Source organism: Cebus imitator, unplaced genomic scaffold (genome assembly GCF_001604975.1).
Source record: "Cebus imitator isolate Cc_AM_T3 unplaced genomic scaffold, Cebus_imitator-1.0 Scaffold77, whole genome shotgun sequence".
Taxonomy (NCBI): Eukaryota; Metazoa; Chordata; class Mammalia; order Primates; family Cebidae; genus Cebus; species Cebus imitator.
The window spans coordinates 4,800,590-4,820,803 of NW_016107392.1; the positions used below are offsets into that span (position 1 = coordinate 4,800,590).

The window sequence follows — 20,214 nt, forward strand, 5'->3', positions numbered from 1 at the left end:
AAAAAAAAAAAAAAAAGCCAGACATGGTGGCACATGCCTATGGTCCCAGCTACTGAGGAGGCTGAAGTGAGACAACAGGCTGAGGCCGGGAGGCGGGGATTGCAGTGAGCCAAGATGGCACCACTGCACTCCAGCCTGAGTGACAGCGTGAGACCCTATCTCACAAAAATAAAAATAAAAAAATAAGTTTAACATAGAGTTCCCTTACAACTGAACAATTCTCCTAGGTACGTACCCAAGAAAGTTTTAAAACATACATTTCCACAGAAGCTTGTACACAAATGTACACAGCAGTATTATTCATAATAGCCAAGAAATGGAAACAACCCAAGTGGCCAAGAACTGATGAATGGATACACAGCATGTGGTATATTCATACAATAGAATCTTTTTCAGCCACAGCAAGGAATGAGACTGATACAATATGGATGAACCTTGAAAACATTATGCTCAGTGAAAGAAGCCAGTCACAAAAGGCCACATATTGCATGATTCCATTTAGATGAATATTTATGTTAAGCAAATCCATAGAGCCAGAAAACAGAAGAGTGGTTGCCAGGGTCTGCGGGGAGAAGAGAATTGAGAGTGACTCTACCAGGCATGGGAGTTTTGTGCTGGGATGACGGAAGTGTTCTGCAGCTAGGCTCAGGCTCTGGAGCCAGACAGCCTGCGCGAAAGCCCGGGTCTCACTACTCATTAGCTTTGTGACTTTAAGTCATGTTCCTACCTCCTCTGTGCCTCAGTTTCCCTTTACGATGACAAGGATAAGAGTGCCTGCCGTGCTCAGGAGAATTCCTGGCCTGTGATATATACTATTTTTTCCCATTAAAATTATTTCTGACTTTTAGAAAATTGATATATAATAGTTGTACATGTCATTGGGGTACTTGAGATATTTTGAAACCTGATGGTTGTTTTGAAATATATAATAAATTATAGTCAACTTTAATTTCCCTACTGTACCACTGAATATTATAATTTATTTCCACGATCTCACTCTATGTTTGTACTCATTAGCCAACGTCTCTTCATCCGCTATTCTCACTTCCCTTCCCAGCCTCTGGTAATCACCATCCTACTGTCCACCTTCATGAGATCCACTTTTTTAGTTCCTACATGGGTGGGAATACTTGATGTTTGTCTTTCTGTGCCTGGCTTATTTCACTTAACGTAATGACCTCCAGTTCCATCCGCGTTGCTGCAAATGACAGGATTTCATTTTTTTAATGGCTGAATAATATTCCATTGTGTGTGTGTGTGTGTGTGTATAAAAGTTGTTTTATCCATTCATCTGTTGATGGACACTCAGCTTGTGTGATAGATATTTCATAAGTAACCCTGATTGCCCTGTCCCCCACCCTTGCTTATTTCTGTCCATAGCATTAGTCAATTTCTTTTTCTTTTTTTCTTTTTGAGACAAGGTCTCTCTGTTGTACAGGCTGAAGTGAAGTGGCATGATCTTGGCTTACTGCAACTTCCACCTCCCAGGCTCAGGTGATCCTCCCACCTCAGCCTCCCTAGTAGCTTGGACTACAGGTATGCCACCACACCTAGCTAATTTTTTTTTGTATTATTATTATTTTTTTGTAGGGACGAGGTTTTACCATGTTGCCCAGGCTGCATTCATTACTTTCTAACCCACCCTATGATAACTTGCTCTTGTATATTGTTTGTAGCCCATCAACCCCTACTAGAAAGCAGGGATCTTACCCATCTGTTTGCTGCTAGATTCCAAGTACCCCAAACAGTGGCTAACACAGAGGAGGCACCCCACCACATTTTCTGAATGAATGAACAAATGGTGGGTACTTCTGGCCAATGGCACTGGGAAGCCTGGATGGAAATGAGATGTGCCTTTCACTGAACACCTTTGTGCACCATTTTCTATTCTACTATGTGCTCGATCCTTTCCATAGGATGAAAAGTGAAAAATAAAATACAGAAAATAAGAGTACTTGACCCGAGGGAGAAGCTGGTAGCATTAAACAGGAAGAATTTAGGCATCAATGGAAAGGGTGTGCCCTAGAGAAAAGCGTGAGGATGCGGCTGCGGGCCACCTTTAGACTTTTAACTGAGTAAAAAGTGGAATGACAACTCGGGAATGGCATTCAGTCCTAGCCTTGAAGCACAGTGTGTATCCAGATTAAGAAGAAGCTTTGTTTTCTTTTGTTTTGTTTTTTGAGATGGAGTTTCACTGTTTTTGCTCGGGCTGGAGTGCAATGGTGTGATCTTGGCTCCACCTCCCAGGTTCAAGCGATTCTCCTGCCTCAGCCTCCAGAGTAACTGGGATTACAGGTGCCCACCACCATGCCTAGCTCTTTTTTCATATTTTTAGTAGAGAGGAGGTTTCACCATATCGGCCAGGCTGATCTCTAACTCCTGACCTCATGATCTGCCCACCTTGGCCTCCCAAAGTGCTGGGATTATAGATGTGAGCCACCACACCCAGCCATTTGTTTGTTTGTTTGTTTGAGATGAATTCTCACTCTGTCACTCAGGCTGAAGTGCAGTGGCTTGATCTCGGCTCATTGCAACCTCCACCTCCCAGGTTCAAGCAATTCTCCTGCCTCAGCCTCCCGAGTAGCTGGGACTACAGGCACACACCATCGACTGGCTGATTTTTTGTACTTTTAGTACAGACAGGATTTTGCCTTCTTGGCCAGGCTAGTCTTGAACTCCTGACCTCAGGTGATCTGCCTGCCTTGGTCCCCCAAAGTGTTGGGACTACAGGCTTGAGTGCCCTGCCTAGCAAGAAGTCTTAATAAGATCCTTCATATGGTGCAATATGTGTTCTGTACTTACAGGTACAATAAAAAATTTTTCCGTGGCAAAAGGCCCGTTCCCAGGCACAGGAAACTGAGGAGCTTGCATAGGATTGTTGACCACTTCCCACTGCAGCATGGATTGGCAGGTGGCCACAGTAGACAAGATTCCTTGGGCAGGGACAGAAGGTTGTCGCCACTGCTAGCAATGGCCTTATTCACTCCTTAACAGGCTTAAGAAACCTAATAAAGATTACAAGATTCCAGCCAGTAGCGGTGGCTCACACATTTAATCCCAGAAATTTGGGAGGCCAAGACAGGAGGATCACCTGAGGTCAGGAGTTTGAGACAAACCTGACCAACATGGAAAAACCCCATCTCTACTAAAAGTACAATAAATTAACTGGGTGTGGTGGCACATGCCTGTAATCCCAGCTGCTCGGGAGGCTGAGGCAAGAGAATCGCTTGAACCTGGGAGGCAGAGTTTGCAGTCAGCCAAGATCACATCATTGCACTCTAGCCTGGGCAACAAGAGTGAAACTCCGTCTCAAAAAAAAAAAAAAAATAGATTACCGGATCCCAAATACGAGACTAGACTCCAAATGAACTGTTTGGTAAATGTATCCCAAATAATTTGGGGTAAAACTCTAAGTTGAATTTGGGGTCTCTCTACCTCTTTCCTTCCTTCTGCCTTAGTACCTGTCTGCTCTCTTCTGTTAGGAAAAAAACAGCTGATGAGTCAGTAGCTTCTTGGGTAATATATCATCCTTTCCAGGAGCTTTTGCATTAAAAAAGAGGTCAAAAGGAGAGAAAGAAATAATAATGATAATGTTGGTGATGATATTAATAATACTAATAATGATGGCCAGAGCTGATGGTAGCTGTGTGCCTGCTATTTTACTAAAAAAATGGATACAGTTTCTCTTATTTAGTCCTCCAACAATTCTATCATGTAGATATTATCACAGCTATGTTACAGATGAGGAATGAAAAAAATCACATAGCAAGTGGCAGATTGTCTCTAAAAATTTTTGCTCTAAGGATTTTTTTTTATTTTTGAGACGAGTCTCACTCTGTCAGCCAGGCTGGAGTACAGTGTTGTGAACATGGCTCACTGCAGCCTCGATCTCCTGGGTTCAGGTGATCTTCCCACCTCAGCATCCCAAGTAGCTGGGACTACAGGCACACACCGCCATGCTCAGCTAAGTTTTTTTGTATTTTTCGTAGATACAAGGCTTCTCCATGTTGCCCAGGCTGGTTTTGAACTCTTGGCTTCAAGGGATCTGCCTGCCTTGGCATCCCAAAGTGCTAGGATTACACACTTGAGCCATCATGCCTGGCTATGAAAGAATTTCTCAAGTAGAACCTTTGATCTTATGGGAAGACAGCGAAGGAGAGTCATACAATAACAGCAGCCCTTGGTAGCGGCGACAATGACAGTTGAGGCTTGAAACTTCAAATAACCCATCGGGTCTATGACTGCCTGGGTTCAAATCTTGAGTCTGACATTCTTAAGATTACCTGGGGGGCAAGTCACATAATCTCTCTGTGCTTGAGATTATGGTTAGAATTCATTGAGATTATACAAAGTGCTTACAACAGTACCTATGAACACATACATGAGGCACTCAGATGCTGTATACAGATGCTCCTCCACTTACGATAGGGTTATGTCCTGATAAACCCATCATAGGCTGAAAATAACGTAAGTCAAAAATGCACTTAATACACCTAACCTACCGCACATCGAGCTTAGCCGAGCCTACCTGAAACGTGCCCAGAACACTTGCAATATAGCATTCAGTAAGTTACATGAGAAATTCAACACTTTATTATAAAATGGGCTTTGTGTTAGGTGATTTGGCTTGGCTTCACCAGAGAGTAATATCTGCACATCTGTAGCCTAGGAAAAGATGAAGATTCAAAATTCGACATATGGTTCCTGCTGAATGCATATCACTTTCACACCATTATAAAGTCAAAAAATCATGTCAAACCATTGTATTAAGTTGGTGCAAAAATAATCGCATTTTTTCCTATTAAAATAATGGGAAAAACTGCAATGAGTTTTGCACCCCCAACAAGTCATGGGTGGCCTGCATTTTGATTGCTACAAATCCCTGCTAAATATTAGAAAACCCATAATTTATTTCTAGCTGCTCAAATAACAAAGGTGCTCTTTTACCTAATTTTATAATGTAGTCTTTGATCCATTCTCTGTAGAATTTTTATCAAAAAGGTCACATAATCGAATTTTGAAGGCAGACATGCCAAATCCCATTTCCCTAACACAACAATTATTTTTGGTTTTGCATATTGCCTTCAAGTTTTGCTAACTCTGAGAAGTGACACGGAGAGGACACTATACCAAATCAGTTTGGGTTTTTGTCACACTCTCATGAAGAAGCTGCACGACTCTAATGAAGTTACGTAACTGCCCTTTGTCTTCGTTTCCCAAAGCATAAAATCAAGGGGTTAGACCAGACGACCTTCTTCAAGGTGCCTCTAGCTCTAACAGTCTATGGTTTTGCCAATAATCTACATACTTTTTGCTTTCATAATATTCATAGTTGAGTTGTATATAGAAGGTACTTGTACAATAATGTTTACAAAGTTAGTTCATATCCTAAACTATGTTTAGAAAATAAAGTTTCACATATAATGAGTTCTGCGAAGGTAAGGTTACAAGGTAAAAAACCCAGGAATTTCAAAGATAGCTGCCAAAATTACCAAAAAGATATGAAATTTATATCTTAATACATTCACGATATACGTATGTTTACAACTAAAGGATTTGTAATTCAATGCGTTAATTATAAGGAATACATTAAGTTTGACAAGGCCATTCTAATCTTTGTGGATAGCTTCCTGTCAATACCATTTCATAGAGGGATAAACTATTTCCTCCTTAGTTTTCAATGCAGAATAGCTTGGTGATGATATAACTCCCTCCATATACACATAAAATTGTATGAGTAGGGCCGGGTGCGGTGGCTCACGCCTGTAATCCCAGCACTTCGGGAGGCTGAGGTGGGCGGATCACAGGAGTTTGAGACCATCCTGGCCAACATGGTGAAACCCCGTCTCTACTAAAAACACAAAACTTAGCTAGGGATGGTGGTGTACGCCTGTAATCCCAGCTACTCGGGAGGCTGAGGCAGGAGAATTGCTTGAACCCGGGAGGTGGAAGTTGCAGTGAGCTGAGATCGCACCATTGCACTCCAGTCTGGGCAACAAAGCAAGACTCCATCTCAAAAAAAAAAATTATCTAAGTAAAGGAGCACTTTGCAGGGTTTTCTTGAGATATAAAGAGCAAATAAGTAGGACTTTTAAGGAGCCAAATATGCAGTTATTAATTTATAATGTAAATACGAAAATGTTACATCAGCATAGTTTTTCCATATGGTGTTATTAATTTTTTAACATTTCTCTATAAGAAAATCAAAAAGAGAAAAACAAAAAAGGCACAGTTCTACCTGACATAGATTGGCAGAACTATGTCAGTGTAAATGTCTAAAATGTCTATAACTATTAATGCAGTGAATCAGTCACTCTCTCCCCCACTGCCGCTTAGCATGTAACCTGGTATAACCTTTCTAGAGGTGATCTGACAATACTAAACGAGAGTTTAAATATGTTCCTACCCTCTAGTCGGGTAATTCTACTTATAGAAAATCCTATGAAGGAAATAATAAGTACACAATTGCTTTGCCACACTATTATATATAAGCGTAAAGAATTGGAAATATCTAAATGACCAGAAATAGAAGAATAGCTAAATAATAGATGCTACACATATATGAAATTTATGTATATTTGAATATATATTTATGATATATATGCATGTATATCATATATCATATTAATATCATATATTATGATCTGCCTCAGCCAGTCCCTAATATAGATAACAAGGGTACTCATTGCTTCTGGCTTAGTCATTGTTACTAGGTTTTTCAGTGAACAGAAGACCTAGGAGATATGTCTATACATGCACATAAACATCCTAAGTTTCGATCAACTCCCCGTTCAAATTCAGGACCACAGGACTTCTACCTAACCTCCTCCATGTTACATCTATATTCCCTTCCTTCTCAAGGACAGCAGGCATGATAAGATTAGAATATCCCATAATTAGGCCGGGTGAGGTGGCTCATGCCTGTAATCCCAGCACTTTGGGAGGCGAAGGCAGGTGGATCACCTGAGGTTAGGAGTTCGAGACCAGCCCGGCCAAAGTCAAATGTACAAAGCAAAGTGAATTCGAAGAAGTCTAGTTTCTATCCCTATCCCCTGCACTTTCTTCCCTCTCTTTTTTATAAGTAACTATTATTAATATTTTGTGATGTTAATCCTTCCATTCTTTGTTTTCTAATATAAGCAAATGTATTTACATGTATGTGTATGCATGCATATATGTGCGTATATGTATATAAATATATATATATATCCATTCTGATATACATGGTAGCATTGTAGACTCACATTTCTCCCTCCATTTTTCACTTGTAATATATCCTAGAGACCAATCCATAATATATTTAAAGATCCTACTTCCATCTGGGCACGGTGGCTCCCTCCTGTAATCCCAGCACTTTGGGAGGCCAAGGCTTGTGGATCACGAGGTTGGGAGTTCAAGACCAGCCTGGCCAGCATGGTGAGACTCTGTCTGTACTAAAAATACAAAAATTAGCCAGGCATGGTGGCAGGCACCTGTAATCCCAGCTACTTAGGAAGCTGAGGCAGGAGATTGCTTGAACCTGAGAGGCAGAGGTTGCAGTAAGCCAAGATCATCCCATTGCACTCCAGCCTGAGCAGAGCGAGACTCTGTCTCAAAAAAAAAAAAAAAAAAAAAAAAAAAAAAAAAAAAAAAAAAAAAAAAAATCCTACTTCCATCTTACAGCTACACAGACTCCATTGTGTGTAGGTATCATAGTTTATTCAACCAGTCCTCTATTAATAGACATCGGCGTTATTTCTAGTCTTTTGCTATTATAAATAGTTTCCGTTCTGTGGGCTTATATTATATTTATATATATTCACATCTTAAATATAAGTAATTTTTACTATGTGGAAATATACAAGGTGAGCCTACGCCATCTTGTACCACATAGCAGGAGAGCTATCAAAAACTACTAGGGTTGTGTCAAAAGACGTCAGGAACCCATTTGAAAATGCTATCACAGACCAACGAGGATAACTTGAGCATTAATAAGAATAATATATGTACAGAAGCACATTAAATACATTTCAATGAATGAGTTCAAATTATAATTAGAATAGAGAAAACAAACGTTATTTAAAAATAAGACAAAGCAAACACCATTGGCACCTGCCAGAAAGTCAACTTAAGGAATAATAGGATTAAAATATTACCATTTTTAGCTGGGCTTGGTGGTTCACGCCTGTAATCCTAGCACACTGGGAGGCCAGTGCAGGTGGATCTCAAGGTCTGGAGATGGAGACCATCCTGGCTAACACAGCGAAACCCTGTCTCTACTAAAATACAAAGATTAGCTAGGCATGGTGGCATGCACCTGTAGTCCCAGCTACTCAGGAGGCTGAGGCAGAAGAATTGCTTGAACTGAGGAGATGGAGGTTGCAGTGAGCTGAGATTGCACCACTGCACTCCAGCCTGGGCGACAGAATGAGGCTCCGTCTCAAAAAAACAAAAACAAAAAACCATTTTTATAATCCTTAATGAACTAATAATGAATCTAGGTAACATCACAAAAGAAGAGATTTTTAGATATGATGTACTGCCTCATGACAAAATATTCCACTCCCTATGAAGCAGTCTTGCCAAAAATAAATATATATATAAATAAATATTTATATAAATAAATATAAATATTTATTTATATAAATAAAGCACATTAAAATATATATATTTATATAAATATATATATTTTTAATGTGCTTCTGTACATATTATTACAATCCTTAATGAACTAATAATAGATCTAGGTAACATCACAAGAGATTTTTAGATATTATGTACCTTTGTCTTATTTTTAAATAACTTCTGTTTTCTCTATTCTAATTATAATTTGAACTATTCATTGAAATGTATTTAATGTGCTTCTGTACATATATTATTCTTATTAATACTCAAGTTATCCTCATTGGTCTGTGATAGCATTTTCAAATGGGTTCCTGACGTCTTTTGACACAACCCTAGTAGTTTTTGATAGCTCTCCTGCTATGTGGTACAAGATGGCGTAGGCTCACCTTGTATATTTCCACATAGTAAAAATTACTTATATTTAAGATGTGAATATATATATTTTTCTGCAATCAGAAAAATCCAGACTATGAGAAGTTCTATAGGACAAACAACTTGTTTTTTGCAACAAATAAGTGACAAGGAAAAAAATGAGATTAAAAGAGATTTAAGAGATTTAAATGAAAAGAGATTTAAGAGACATATGAACTGACTTCAGTGCATGAACCTTATTTGGATCCTCCTTCAAACAAGCAAGCTATAAAAGTAACTTATAGGATTTGTGAGACAAAAATTCAAACACTGAATATTTCATACTATTAAAAAATAGTATTAGTTAATTTAGATATGATAATGGTGGTTTTTTTACAAGTCCTTATCTTTTAAATATTCATGCTGAAATATATATATTTTAGACATGGTCTCAGTCTGTCACCCAGGCTGAAGTGCAGTGGCACAACTGTAGCTCACTGCAGCCTTGAACTCCTGGGTTCAAATGATCCTCCCACCTTATCCTCCCCAGTAGCTGGGATTACAGGCACTCACCACACACACAGCTAATTTTTAAAATTTTTTGTACAGTCAAAGCCTTACTATGTAGGCCAGGCTAGGCTCAAACTAATGGTCTCAAGTGATCCTTCTGCCCGGGCCTCCCAAAGTGTTGGGATTACAGGAATGAGTCACCACACCCAGTCATATCAAAATTTATGGGGCCAGGTGCGGTGGCAGGCAGATCGCAAGGTCAAGAGATCGAGGTCATCCTGGCCAACGTGGTAAAACCCCATCTTTACTAAAAATACAAAAATTATCTGGACATGGTGGCACGCACCTGTAGTCCCAGCTACTCAGGAAGCTGAGGCAGGAGAATCGCTTGGACTGGGGAGGCAGAGTTTGCAGTGAGTCGAGATCGTGCCACTGCGCTCCAGTCTGGGTGAGAGAGTGAGACTCCATTTCAAAAAAAGAAAAAAAATTTATGGATGAAATAATATAATATCTGGTATTTGCTTCAAAATAAAGTAAGACGGGGAGAGGAGGGGGGTATTGATGGGTTAGACATGGGTTGATAGGTAGATGGGACTCTTTATGCTTCTGCCTACTTTTCCTTATGTTTAATTTTTCTATAATAAACCATTAATATATAATGAATATTCTGGTATGTGTAACTGTGTGCACATGTGTGTTTGTGTGTGTGTATAAATTAAAAACAAAATTTTAATGATGATCTCTTCGGGTGACAGATTATGGGTGACTTGGCGATTTTCATTTTCTTCTTTTTACTCTGTATTCTATTTTTTTATACTATACGTGTGTTTTTTATAATTAGGGAAAAGTTATTTAAAAAGACAAATATTTTCATTGTTTAACAATGCCATTTTTGCAATTCAACTATAATTCACTTCTGACACAGTGAATAAAATAACTTTGTCCAGCATTATTTAAATATAATTGGGCAAGGCTAATTATTTAATATTCAATTACATTTAGTTTTGATTGGGTACAGATCATAGTTTATGAAAATATAGCTCTAAAGTAAAGCTACAGAGATTTGGAAATTCTGTTATTTGGTGTAATAGATAATCTTAAATTTATAGCTTAGGAGTAAACAGTTAATTTTTTTCTCCTTCTTACATAACACAAAAACAACAGATCTAAGTTTGGCACAAACTTTCTCCTCCAAAGTCACCTTTGTGCTGAAATCCAGCACCTCAGGTTTCAGTCAAGTAATTTGCAGATGAGAAAAGGTTTCTTAGCAGAATTTTCTTATAGTTTTACTACAGTGTTTGTTTCCAACAACTTGGCAGAGTCTTGTTTTCACAGCTAAGTGAGTCAGAGGGAAGGCTTCTCCTTCGCATTTTCTGATATGCAGAGAGGACAGGCAGTTACCAAATCAAATCACTCTTTTTGTATCACTGAAATAAATGTAAGGCCATGACAGCAGATGCAATTAAATAGAAAGATAGTTAGCGGATATTTTTAGCATATTACGAGTTAATGCAAGGTACTGCATGGTTTCTCATTCAGTTATAAAAAGGTTATTCCTTTAAGGTCAGTAAACATTTTTTAATTTCCCAACTTACAAAAACAAGTCTATTTTATAATTATATCACCATCTGAATGTTCTAGTATCAGATAATTGTCCCTTCTTCATTTATTTTGAAATAGACATTTTATCTACCTAATAGTCCTTCTTCTACTGGTTCATGTGTCATTTTCTCCTAAATAAACCCTTGTCAGCTCCTGTTATGAAATCTGTCTGAACAGATTATCATGGAAGTACTTTTTTTTGTTCTGAATGTGGACTTTAAAGCAAAATCATAGGTAGATTTAGCTAAATTTGAAAGTGAAACTTTGATTTAACAAATGGCTAGAGGCAGACAATTTTGATTTGGGTCCATCTGTCCCTTTGAATTTCCGTGGATTCTTATATACTTCACATAAATTCAATCTACAATTGCAACTATGTTCTAAGATTTTTTGCTAAGTATTTCCATATATAATCCCAAGTATTTAGTACAATGACTTGTGAAATAGCTATTTTTTGTTTGTTTGTCTGTTTGTTTTGAGACAGGGTCTTCATCTGTCACCCAGGTTGGAATGCAGTGGTGCCATCATAACTCACTGCAGTCTCCACCTCCTGGGCTCAAGTGATCCTTCCACTTCAGCCTCCTGAGTAGCTGGGACTACAGGTGCGCACCACCACGCCTAGCTAATTTTTGTATTTTTTGTAATTTTGTATTTTTTGCCATGTTGCCCAGGCATGAGATCCTTATTTTAGAGAGAGATTAAGTTGCTTGCTCAAGGTCACACAGTCATTGAGTTATTCCAAATTTTGTTGCTACTTTTAGGTTATGAACAATAGTGATTGAGAGCATCTGCAGCAGTCCTTGGTGCCTAGTACTGAGCCTTGTATTAGAAAGGATGCCACATCAGTTCAAAGGATGACAGCCATCTATCTGGTTGCAAAAACAGGGTACTCCACCTCCCCCACACCCCAAAGGATGTACGAGAGGTACACAAGGCAACTCTTGGAGCAAAGATGGGGCCAGCCGAGGTGGTGCAGGTTCTCTCTCATGTAGAAACCAACTAAAAGGAGAAGGGAGAGGGAAGATCTGTTTTTCACAGCAGCACAGACTTCTGCCTTGATCTTTTAGCAAACTTAGGAAGGTTCCGACATCTTTAAGCCTGGGAAGATACAGTGTTTTAATTTGATGACCAGCAAACCAAAGGTCAATCTGAGAAAGTTGATTCTTGACATATTTCCAACAAGGGTCACTTGTTTCATCCCAACGGACTCCAAGTTAAGAATTAAAAACCTCAACTCTAGTAAATTACATGTTTGAAAAACTGAGAGTTCTAATTACACACACATCCCAAATGCCAGCGGGGCCCACTCTATTCATGTTCTCATAGCTTTATGAAAAACTGTTTGTTTGGAATGTGGTTTTTAAAAGTAATTTACCTTCAGGTTTAGTTGAAGAATGGAATATGTGAGAAAAGAATTTTCCAACTTCTCTTGACTCAGCGATGAAAAGGAAAATATGTTTATACGAATATGGCTGCTTGTTGATCTAAGACATTTGAAATTTCACATGCTAAATGCTAAATCCACTTATAAATTTCAAACATAATTTCCAAGACATACCCTTGTTCTAATACTACAGAACCATCTCGATGGGCATCAACTGGGCATCAAATTAACTATTCCTATAAGGTTACACTAGAGTTACTAGTGGGAACATTTCATTTGTGGAGGCATAAAGACAGGTTACATGACACTTTGTAAGTGGACTTGAGCTAAAGGATATTAGAAATAAATAGGAACAACAAAAATAAAACATGACTAAACCAATGCTCCTGCCACCATCAAAACAAATGTTTCCAAGGAACTGAAGCCAAGAAAATAGAAATCCACAAACACAAAGGCCAAGATAAAGAGTTGAATCGACTAAATCAAAACACTAAAAACCAAGCAATACCAAAACCCCACCTGCGTTGAAGAACACCAAAGAACGTTGACATTTTCTGCCCCACTGCCTGCCACAGAAATCCAAGCCTGCAGCTGATTTTAAAATGACCAAATCTCCAAAAATCTCGAGAGATGGCTGTTTTAAAGACACAATATCTTTGATCATGTAGGTCATGTCCACATTAACATAAGTAATAATTATTAAAGAAGAAGGAATCTCCTTCATTCATTTTAAAAAACAATTCTTTTTCATTTAGATTTGCCACAGAGCCAGACCAATTTAATTGTTAAGGCACAGTAATATTAGATTTAACTATTTTTCTTTTTCTTCTTCTTCATCTTTTTTTTTTTTTTTTTTGAGACTGGGTCTCACTCTGTCACCCAAGCCAGCATGTAGTGGCGCAATCATGGCTCCCTGCAGACTTGACCTCCTGGGCTCAAGTGATTCTCCCACTTCAGCCTCCCAAGTAGCTGGGACTACAGCTGTGCACTATCACACCTGGCTAATTTAAAAATTTTTTAGAGACGGGGTCTTGCTGTGTTGCCCAAGCTGCTCGCAAACTCATGGACTCAAGTGATCCTCCCACCTTGGCCTCCCAAAGTATTGGGAGTACAGGCATGAGTCACCATGTCCCGCCCTGAACTGTTTTTCAATCCAATCTTTATTATGGAGAGAAAGCTGGACAATTTAAACAATTCTGTGTTTTATTTTTCCATTTCTGCATTCCATTCTTGCTAATATACAGGTATTGAATTTCATGCGTTTCATTCTTAATATTTTATGCCTTGTCTTCTTCTTTTTAGAAAACTTTAAACCAGCCAAAAGGCTGCAGGTAAGTGTTGGTGGCTAGTTCCTGTGAGTAACAAGTCACCGTCCATACAGCCCAGGATGCCGACCTGGAGAACAGGCCAAATTCTGCAGGTGTGGTGGTTCATGCCTGTAATCCCAGCTCTTTGAGAAGCTGAGGTGGGAGGATCACTTGAGCCCAAGAGTTCCAGGTTACAGTGAGCCATGATCACGCCACTGCACTCTAGCCTGGGCAACAGAGCAAGACTCTGTCTCAACAAATTCTGACTGCCCTGAAAACACCCTGAATACCTAAAACATAGTAAGTTTAAAGCTGGTACCATAATGCTTGTCAATGGTTAAGTTCATATGCGTTTCAGACTTCACCATTGCCTTCCCACCATACCATGATACCACCATATCATGGATTCAAGAACTACATAGCCTCCATGTATCCATGTGACCATTTCTTCTCATTTGGATGCGGTATCTGCTATTGAGCAAGGTCACTTGAAAGAGAACTGAACTTGGAATCGGGGTCCAAGTATGTGAGTTCCAGCTCTTTAGGGGACTAGACGAGGCAATTTCATGCAGCGGATCAATGTCTGCCTGCTAAACTCAGACTGTTTAGGTACAAATCCTGGTTTTCCACTTTCTAGCTATGTGACTGTAGGCAAGTTTCTTTTGGAGACGGAGTCTCGCTCTGTCGCCCAGGCTGCAGTGCAGTGGGGCGATCTTGGCTCACGGCAACCTCTGCCTCCCGGGTTCAAGCGATTCTCCTGTGTAGGCAAGTTTCTTAAATCTTGTGACTCAGTTTTCTTATTTGTAAAATGGCAATGATATCAATAACTACCTTACAGAGTTTTTGTGAGGATTAAATGTCTTAAAAATGGTTTAGAACAGAGTCGCAGATATTCTAAGCACTCAATCAATGTGGGCAATTATTATTACTAGCTCTATGACCTTGGGGAACTCACTTAAGCTCTGTAAGACTCTATTTCATCTTCTGTACAAGTCATGATCTCACATGATCTTTATGAAGACTGAATAAACTCAAGTAACATATTTATGAAGCTATTTTTAAAACATAATCAATGGCTAAGGGTGGTGGCTCACGCCTGTAATCCCAGCACTTCAGGGGGTCAAGGCAGGTGGATCACCTGAGGTCAGGAGCTTGAGACCAGCCTGACATGGTGAAACCCTGTCTCTACTAAAAATACAAAAAAATTAGCTGGGTGTGGTGGCAGGCACCTGAAATCCCAGCTACTTGGGAGGCTGAGGCAGGAGAATCACTTGAACCTGGGAGGCGGAGGTTGCTGAGATCATGCCACTGCATTCCAGCCTGGGCAACAGAGATAGACCCTGTCTCAAAAAAAAAATAATAATAATAAGTAAGTGAATAAATAAATAAATAAAACATAATTAAGTATCAGACGGCTCCTTCAACCAAGCAGAATTAGTTCCTTTCTGCTCTTTGCTTCCATAATACTTAAAAAAACATACATGCACCTGCTATAGCACTTGTCACAAGGTATCGTAAGGATTTGCTCACCTGTTCTTCTCCCCCACTGACAGCACATCCTCCAATTCACCTCTGCATCCTTAACACATTGGACATACCTGGCATAGGACCAGTGCTCAATAAATATTTGTTTAAATGAATATCACTGAAACAATTGCACAGGAATTCTCATGGCCTTTGCCGGGAATGATTGATTATCACTTTTGCCAAGGGTCCTCGGCAGACCACCCAGAAATGTGCCTTTCTTCAGGCACAATATATTGAGATTCTGTCATTTCAGATGCTGCCAATGTTGTATTTGCTACATTTGTTCATTCTTTTCACTTAACAAATAATTAATGAGCACCTTCTGTGTGCCAGTCCTATGCTGGGCTCCGTATAGTATGCCCAAGTCGTAAATGGCCAGACTAATAACAGTTCCTGCATATTAGATATAAAGGGAACCTATGTACTATAGAATCATCCACTCTGAGATAATATGCTCCTCTGTTTAATTATTTCATAGAGTGATAGAATCTCAAGGTGGGAAAGAATGGCTTTTTTGAAGTAAAAGTCCTTATACTTTACTTTTATTTTTATTTACTTATTTTAGAGACAAGGTCTTGCTCTGATGCCCAAGCTGGAGTGCAGTGGCATGATCATAGCTCACTGCAGTCTTGAACTCCTGGGTTCTAGTGATTCTCCTGCCTCAGCCTCCCCAGTAGCTGGGATCACAGGCGCACACCATCACGTGCCACTTAGGGACCTTATAGAATAATAATAAAGGTTTGGGATCTGACTACCTGGGTTCAAATCCTAGATCTGCTTTGTGCTAAGGTGTAAGACCTTGAGCAAACTGCTCGATCCCACTAAGCCTCACTTTGCTCATCTGTAAAATGAGCTAGTGGGGTGTAGTAGAAATGACAACCACGTTAATCACTTACTATGGTGCTTGCCAAACAGCAAGCAGTTACTATGTTTTGCTATTATAAACAATCTATTCTCCTCACATCCTCACTCCAGGGTTTGAACTTCCATCACAAATGCACCCAGTGAATAAGGCATGACTGCCCCACTTCCAGGCACCAGGGTCAGGGAATGTACTACCTCCAGTGGCTGTCCATTTGACTGCTAGGCATATCTAACAGTTGACCAATGTTAATGGGTTGAAATATACTTACTTACTGCCATGTGGGATTACCCAGAAGAAATCAAATCTCTCCTCTGCTGGATAGCCCCACAAACTTTGAAAGGCAGCTACATATGCTAGTTATCACCATCTCCCTTGCACACCTACATACAACCTTGGATCCTTTTGTTATTTCTGAATAACTCTGTGCACCAGATTTCTTATACTTTTTACTTTTCTCATATAATCCTTTGTTTATCAATGTCTCTGAATGTCTGAAGCCCAGAATTTATAAAACAGAACGAATGTGGTCTGATCACCAGTGAGTACTAGAGAACTAGCTCCCCTCTTGAGCACTACATTTCTATTAGTATAACAAAAGATTGATTTTTTTAAAAGCTACATCCCACTGTGTTGACTCATCACCTTCTTACCATCAACAGGAGACTGTAAATCTTCCTGCCATGTGGAGCTCAGTACATCATCTCGCCCCCACTCGGTACTTTTACAATTCAATTTGAGGATCTTTGAGTACTTCATATTGGTATCCATTAAACGCCATATTGTTAGATAGGCTCCATTATTACATTTTGTCAGGATTGGGGGCGGGGAGAGAATCCGATTGTATCCTCCAACTAATTTGTTATTCTTTTTAGTGTGTGTCATCTGTAAATTTGTTCAGCATGCCATCAATGTTATTGTCTTAGTCATCGATAAAAGTGTTCAGGGGAAAACCAGACTTTCATTAGATCCCTAGAGACCGAAATGTGCATCAGCCTCTTTAAAGGAAAAAAGAAAACAAGGGCTGGGTGTGGTGGCTCATGCTTGTAACCCCAGCACTTTGGGAGGCTGAGGAAGGAGGACTGCTTGAGGCCAGGAGTTCAAGACCAGCCTGGGTAATGTAGCAAAACTTCATCTCTATTTTTAAAAGTATAAAAATTAAAAAGAAAAACTTGCAAAAGACATCATTCATGCAATCAAAAAATATTTACTGAGTTACTACTCCAAGTGCTGAGCATCTAGAGCTGAACAAAATAATTGCCTGCCCTCATGATGCTTACATTCTAGAAGGGGAGGTAGACAATAAACAATTAGTGTTTTGGAAAACAAAAGCAGTTATGAGGTTAGAAAAATTTGACAGTGGGGATGGAGTGGGGTTGTCGATAGGCAGTATGGCTAAAGCAGTTGATTTTGGAGTATGGTTGAACCACTCACGTCTTGCATTATTCAACTGGCCCAGAGTGGGCAGCAAGTCTTTCTAATTCTTTCTTTCTCTTTTTTATTTTTTTGAGATAAGGTCTTGCTCTGTTGCCTCTACTAGAGTGCAGGGTTGTGATCATGGCTCACTGCAGCCTCAAACTCCTGAGTTCAAGTGATCTTCCTGCCTTAGCCTCCCAAGTAGCTGGGACTACAGGCACATGCTACCTGTAAACACTGGGATTACAGTCATGAACTACTGTGCCCAGGTGAAAATTCACTTTTCTCTATGCAAAGTCACTTTAGGAAAAAATCAATAGAACAATGATGAAGAATTTTTTTTTTTTTTTTTTTTGAGATGAAGTCTTACACTGTTGCCTGGGCTGGAGTGCAGTGGTGTGATCTCAGCTCACTGCAACCTCTGCCTCCTGGGTTCAAGCAATTTTCCTGCCTCAGCCTCCCGAGTAGCTGGGATTACAGGTGCCTGCCACACACCCAGCTAATTTTTTGTATTTTTAGCAGAGACAGGATTTCACCTTGCTGGCCAGGCTGGTCTCAAACCGCTGACCTCATGATTCACCCGCCTCAGCCTTCCAAAGTGCTGGTATTACAGGTATGAGCCACCGTGCCTGGCTGAAGAATTTAAATACTTATGAAACAGAGGAGAAAGTGTAAAAAGATGGAACTCTTCAGAAGACTTCACAACATTTCTTTGTACAGGTAGCATATTCAAACATTGTGAAAACAGCTAGACTAGTCAGGAGTCCAGTCACATCTTCTGATGAAGACTCCAGAGAGAAGAATTGAAAAAGCATTACTCTACTGGTACAGTACATTGTTGACAACTAAAGAGAGAAAAAGCTAAAACATCAACACTTACCGAATTCCAATCCCCATGTTTTCAAGTATGGAGCGGGTTATGAATCCAGTAGTTTATGGAGTCAGGAGGATGGAATGTTTGGATGACCCCAGAACACGGTTTGAAAGTCTGGATATGGAACTCTGGAAAAGAAGCCCACAGGACAGATGTGAAGTCTGCCGCTATTAATTACCCTCTGCTTACAATTTTTTTTTCTTTATTTTGAGATGGAGTCTCACTCCGTGGCCCAGGCTGGAGTGCAGTGGCGTGATCTCGCCTCACTGCAACCTCTGCCTCCTAGGTTCAATGGATTCTTATGCCTCAGCCTCCTGAGTAGCTGGGATTACAGGCCTACACCACCACACCTGGATCATATTTTGTATTTTTTTTTTTCAGTACAGATGGGGTTTCACCATGTTAACCAGGCTGGTCTTGAACTCCTGACCTCAAGTGATCCACCCACCTTGACCTCCTAAAGTTCTGGGATTACAGGCATGGGCCACTGTGCCCAGCCCCTCTGCTTACAATTCTAATGTTGATAAGTTCTTCTAATTTTTTAAAATCTTTTTTTTTTTTTTAAAGATAGAGTCTCACTATGTTGCCAGGCTGGCCTCAGTCTCCCAGGCTCAAGCAATCCTCCTGCTTCAGCTTCCCCAAGTAGCTAGGACTACAGGTGTGCACCACCATGCTCAGCAATATTTTAAATCATTCAATAAATCCCTTTAATGTTTGAGGGACTGGACCAATCTTTGTTAAGTAAAATACTAATTGCTTTCTCTGATTGGAAATTTTATTTATTATTATTATTATTTTGAGAAAGGGTCTCACTCTGTTGCCTAGGCTGGAGTGCAGTGGTGCTCACTGCAGCCTCAACCTCCTGGGCTCAAGCGATCCTCCCATCTCAGCCTCCTGATTAGTTGGTACTATAGGTGCACATCACCTCACCTGGCTAATTTATTATCATTATTTTAATTTTTTTTTTTTTTTTTTTTTTTTTTTTTTTTTTTTTTTTTTTTTTTTTTTTTTATTTTTTTTGACATTTGAAATTATATTTTTTTTTTTTTTTTTTGAGACAGAGTCTCGCTCTGTTACCTAAGCTGGAATGCAGTGGCACGATCTTGGTTCATTGCAACCTCCACCTCCCAGGATCAAGCAATACTCCTGCCTCAGCCTCTTGTGTAGCTGGGATTACAGGAGCATACCACCACATACGGCTAATTTTTTTCATATTTTTAGTTTAGCCATTTTGGCCAGGCTGGTCTCGAACTCCTGATCTCAGGTGATCTGCCCACCTCAACCTCCCAAAACGCTGGGATTATAGGCTTGAGTCACCGCACCCTGCCTTTTTTTGTTTGTTTTTGTAGACAGAGTCTTACCATGTTGCCCAGGCTGGTCTCGAACTCCTGGGCTGCAGCAATCCTGCTGCCCCGGCCTTCCAAAGTGGTGGGATTACAGTTGTGAGGCACCGCACCCAGCCAGAAATTTATTTTGTATTTTCACAGTGATACTTTTAACATTCATATTCATTCATTCCTTGAGAATCTGTTTTTGTACCCAATACTTTGTTGGTGTTAGGAATACAAAGGTGAACAGAAAAAATAAGGTCCTGATAAGCACCTACAGGGACCCCACAGGAGATGTGAGCACAGTAGACACAGGAAAGTCAGCTGTGATAAAGAAGTGTGTTATGAAGATGTAAGTACTGAGAGCCCTAGGGAGGTCACCTAACCCAGATTTAGGGAAAATTGGAAGTTAGTAGCTTGGACACAGAGACTTACAAGGTATGGAGGAG

The 20,214-nt window shown here is 39.8% G+C and overlaps 1 protein-coding gene across 5 annotated transcripts in view; it reads right to left on the minus strand.

Moving 5' to 3' along the window:
* MKLN1 (muskelin 1) overlaps nucleotides 1-20,214 on the minus strand; it is a 417,215-nt gene that overhangs the window by 362,823 nt on the left and 34,178 nt on the right. For all 5 annotated transcript variants that reach the window (XM_037739986.1, XM_037739984.1, XM_037739988.1 and 2 more), the window contains exon 2: nucleotides 18,444-18,565. In XM_037739986.1, the coding sequence (XP_037595914.1) occupies nucleotides 18,444-18,460 (17 nt within the window). In that variant the 5' untranslated portion in view covers nucleotides 18,461-18,565. The remainder of the gene's footprint in view (nucleotides 1-18,443; nucleotides 18,566-20,214) is intronic.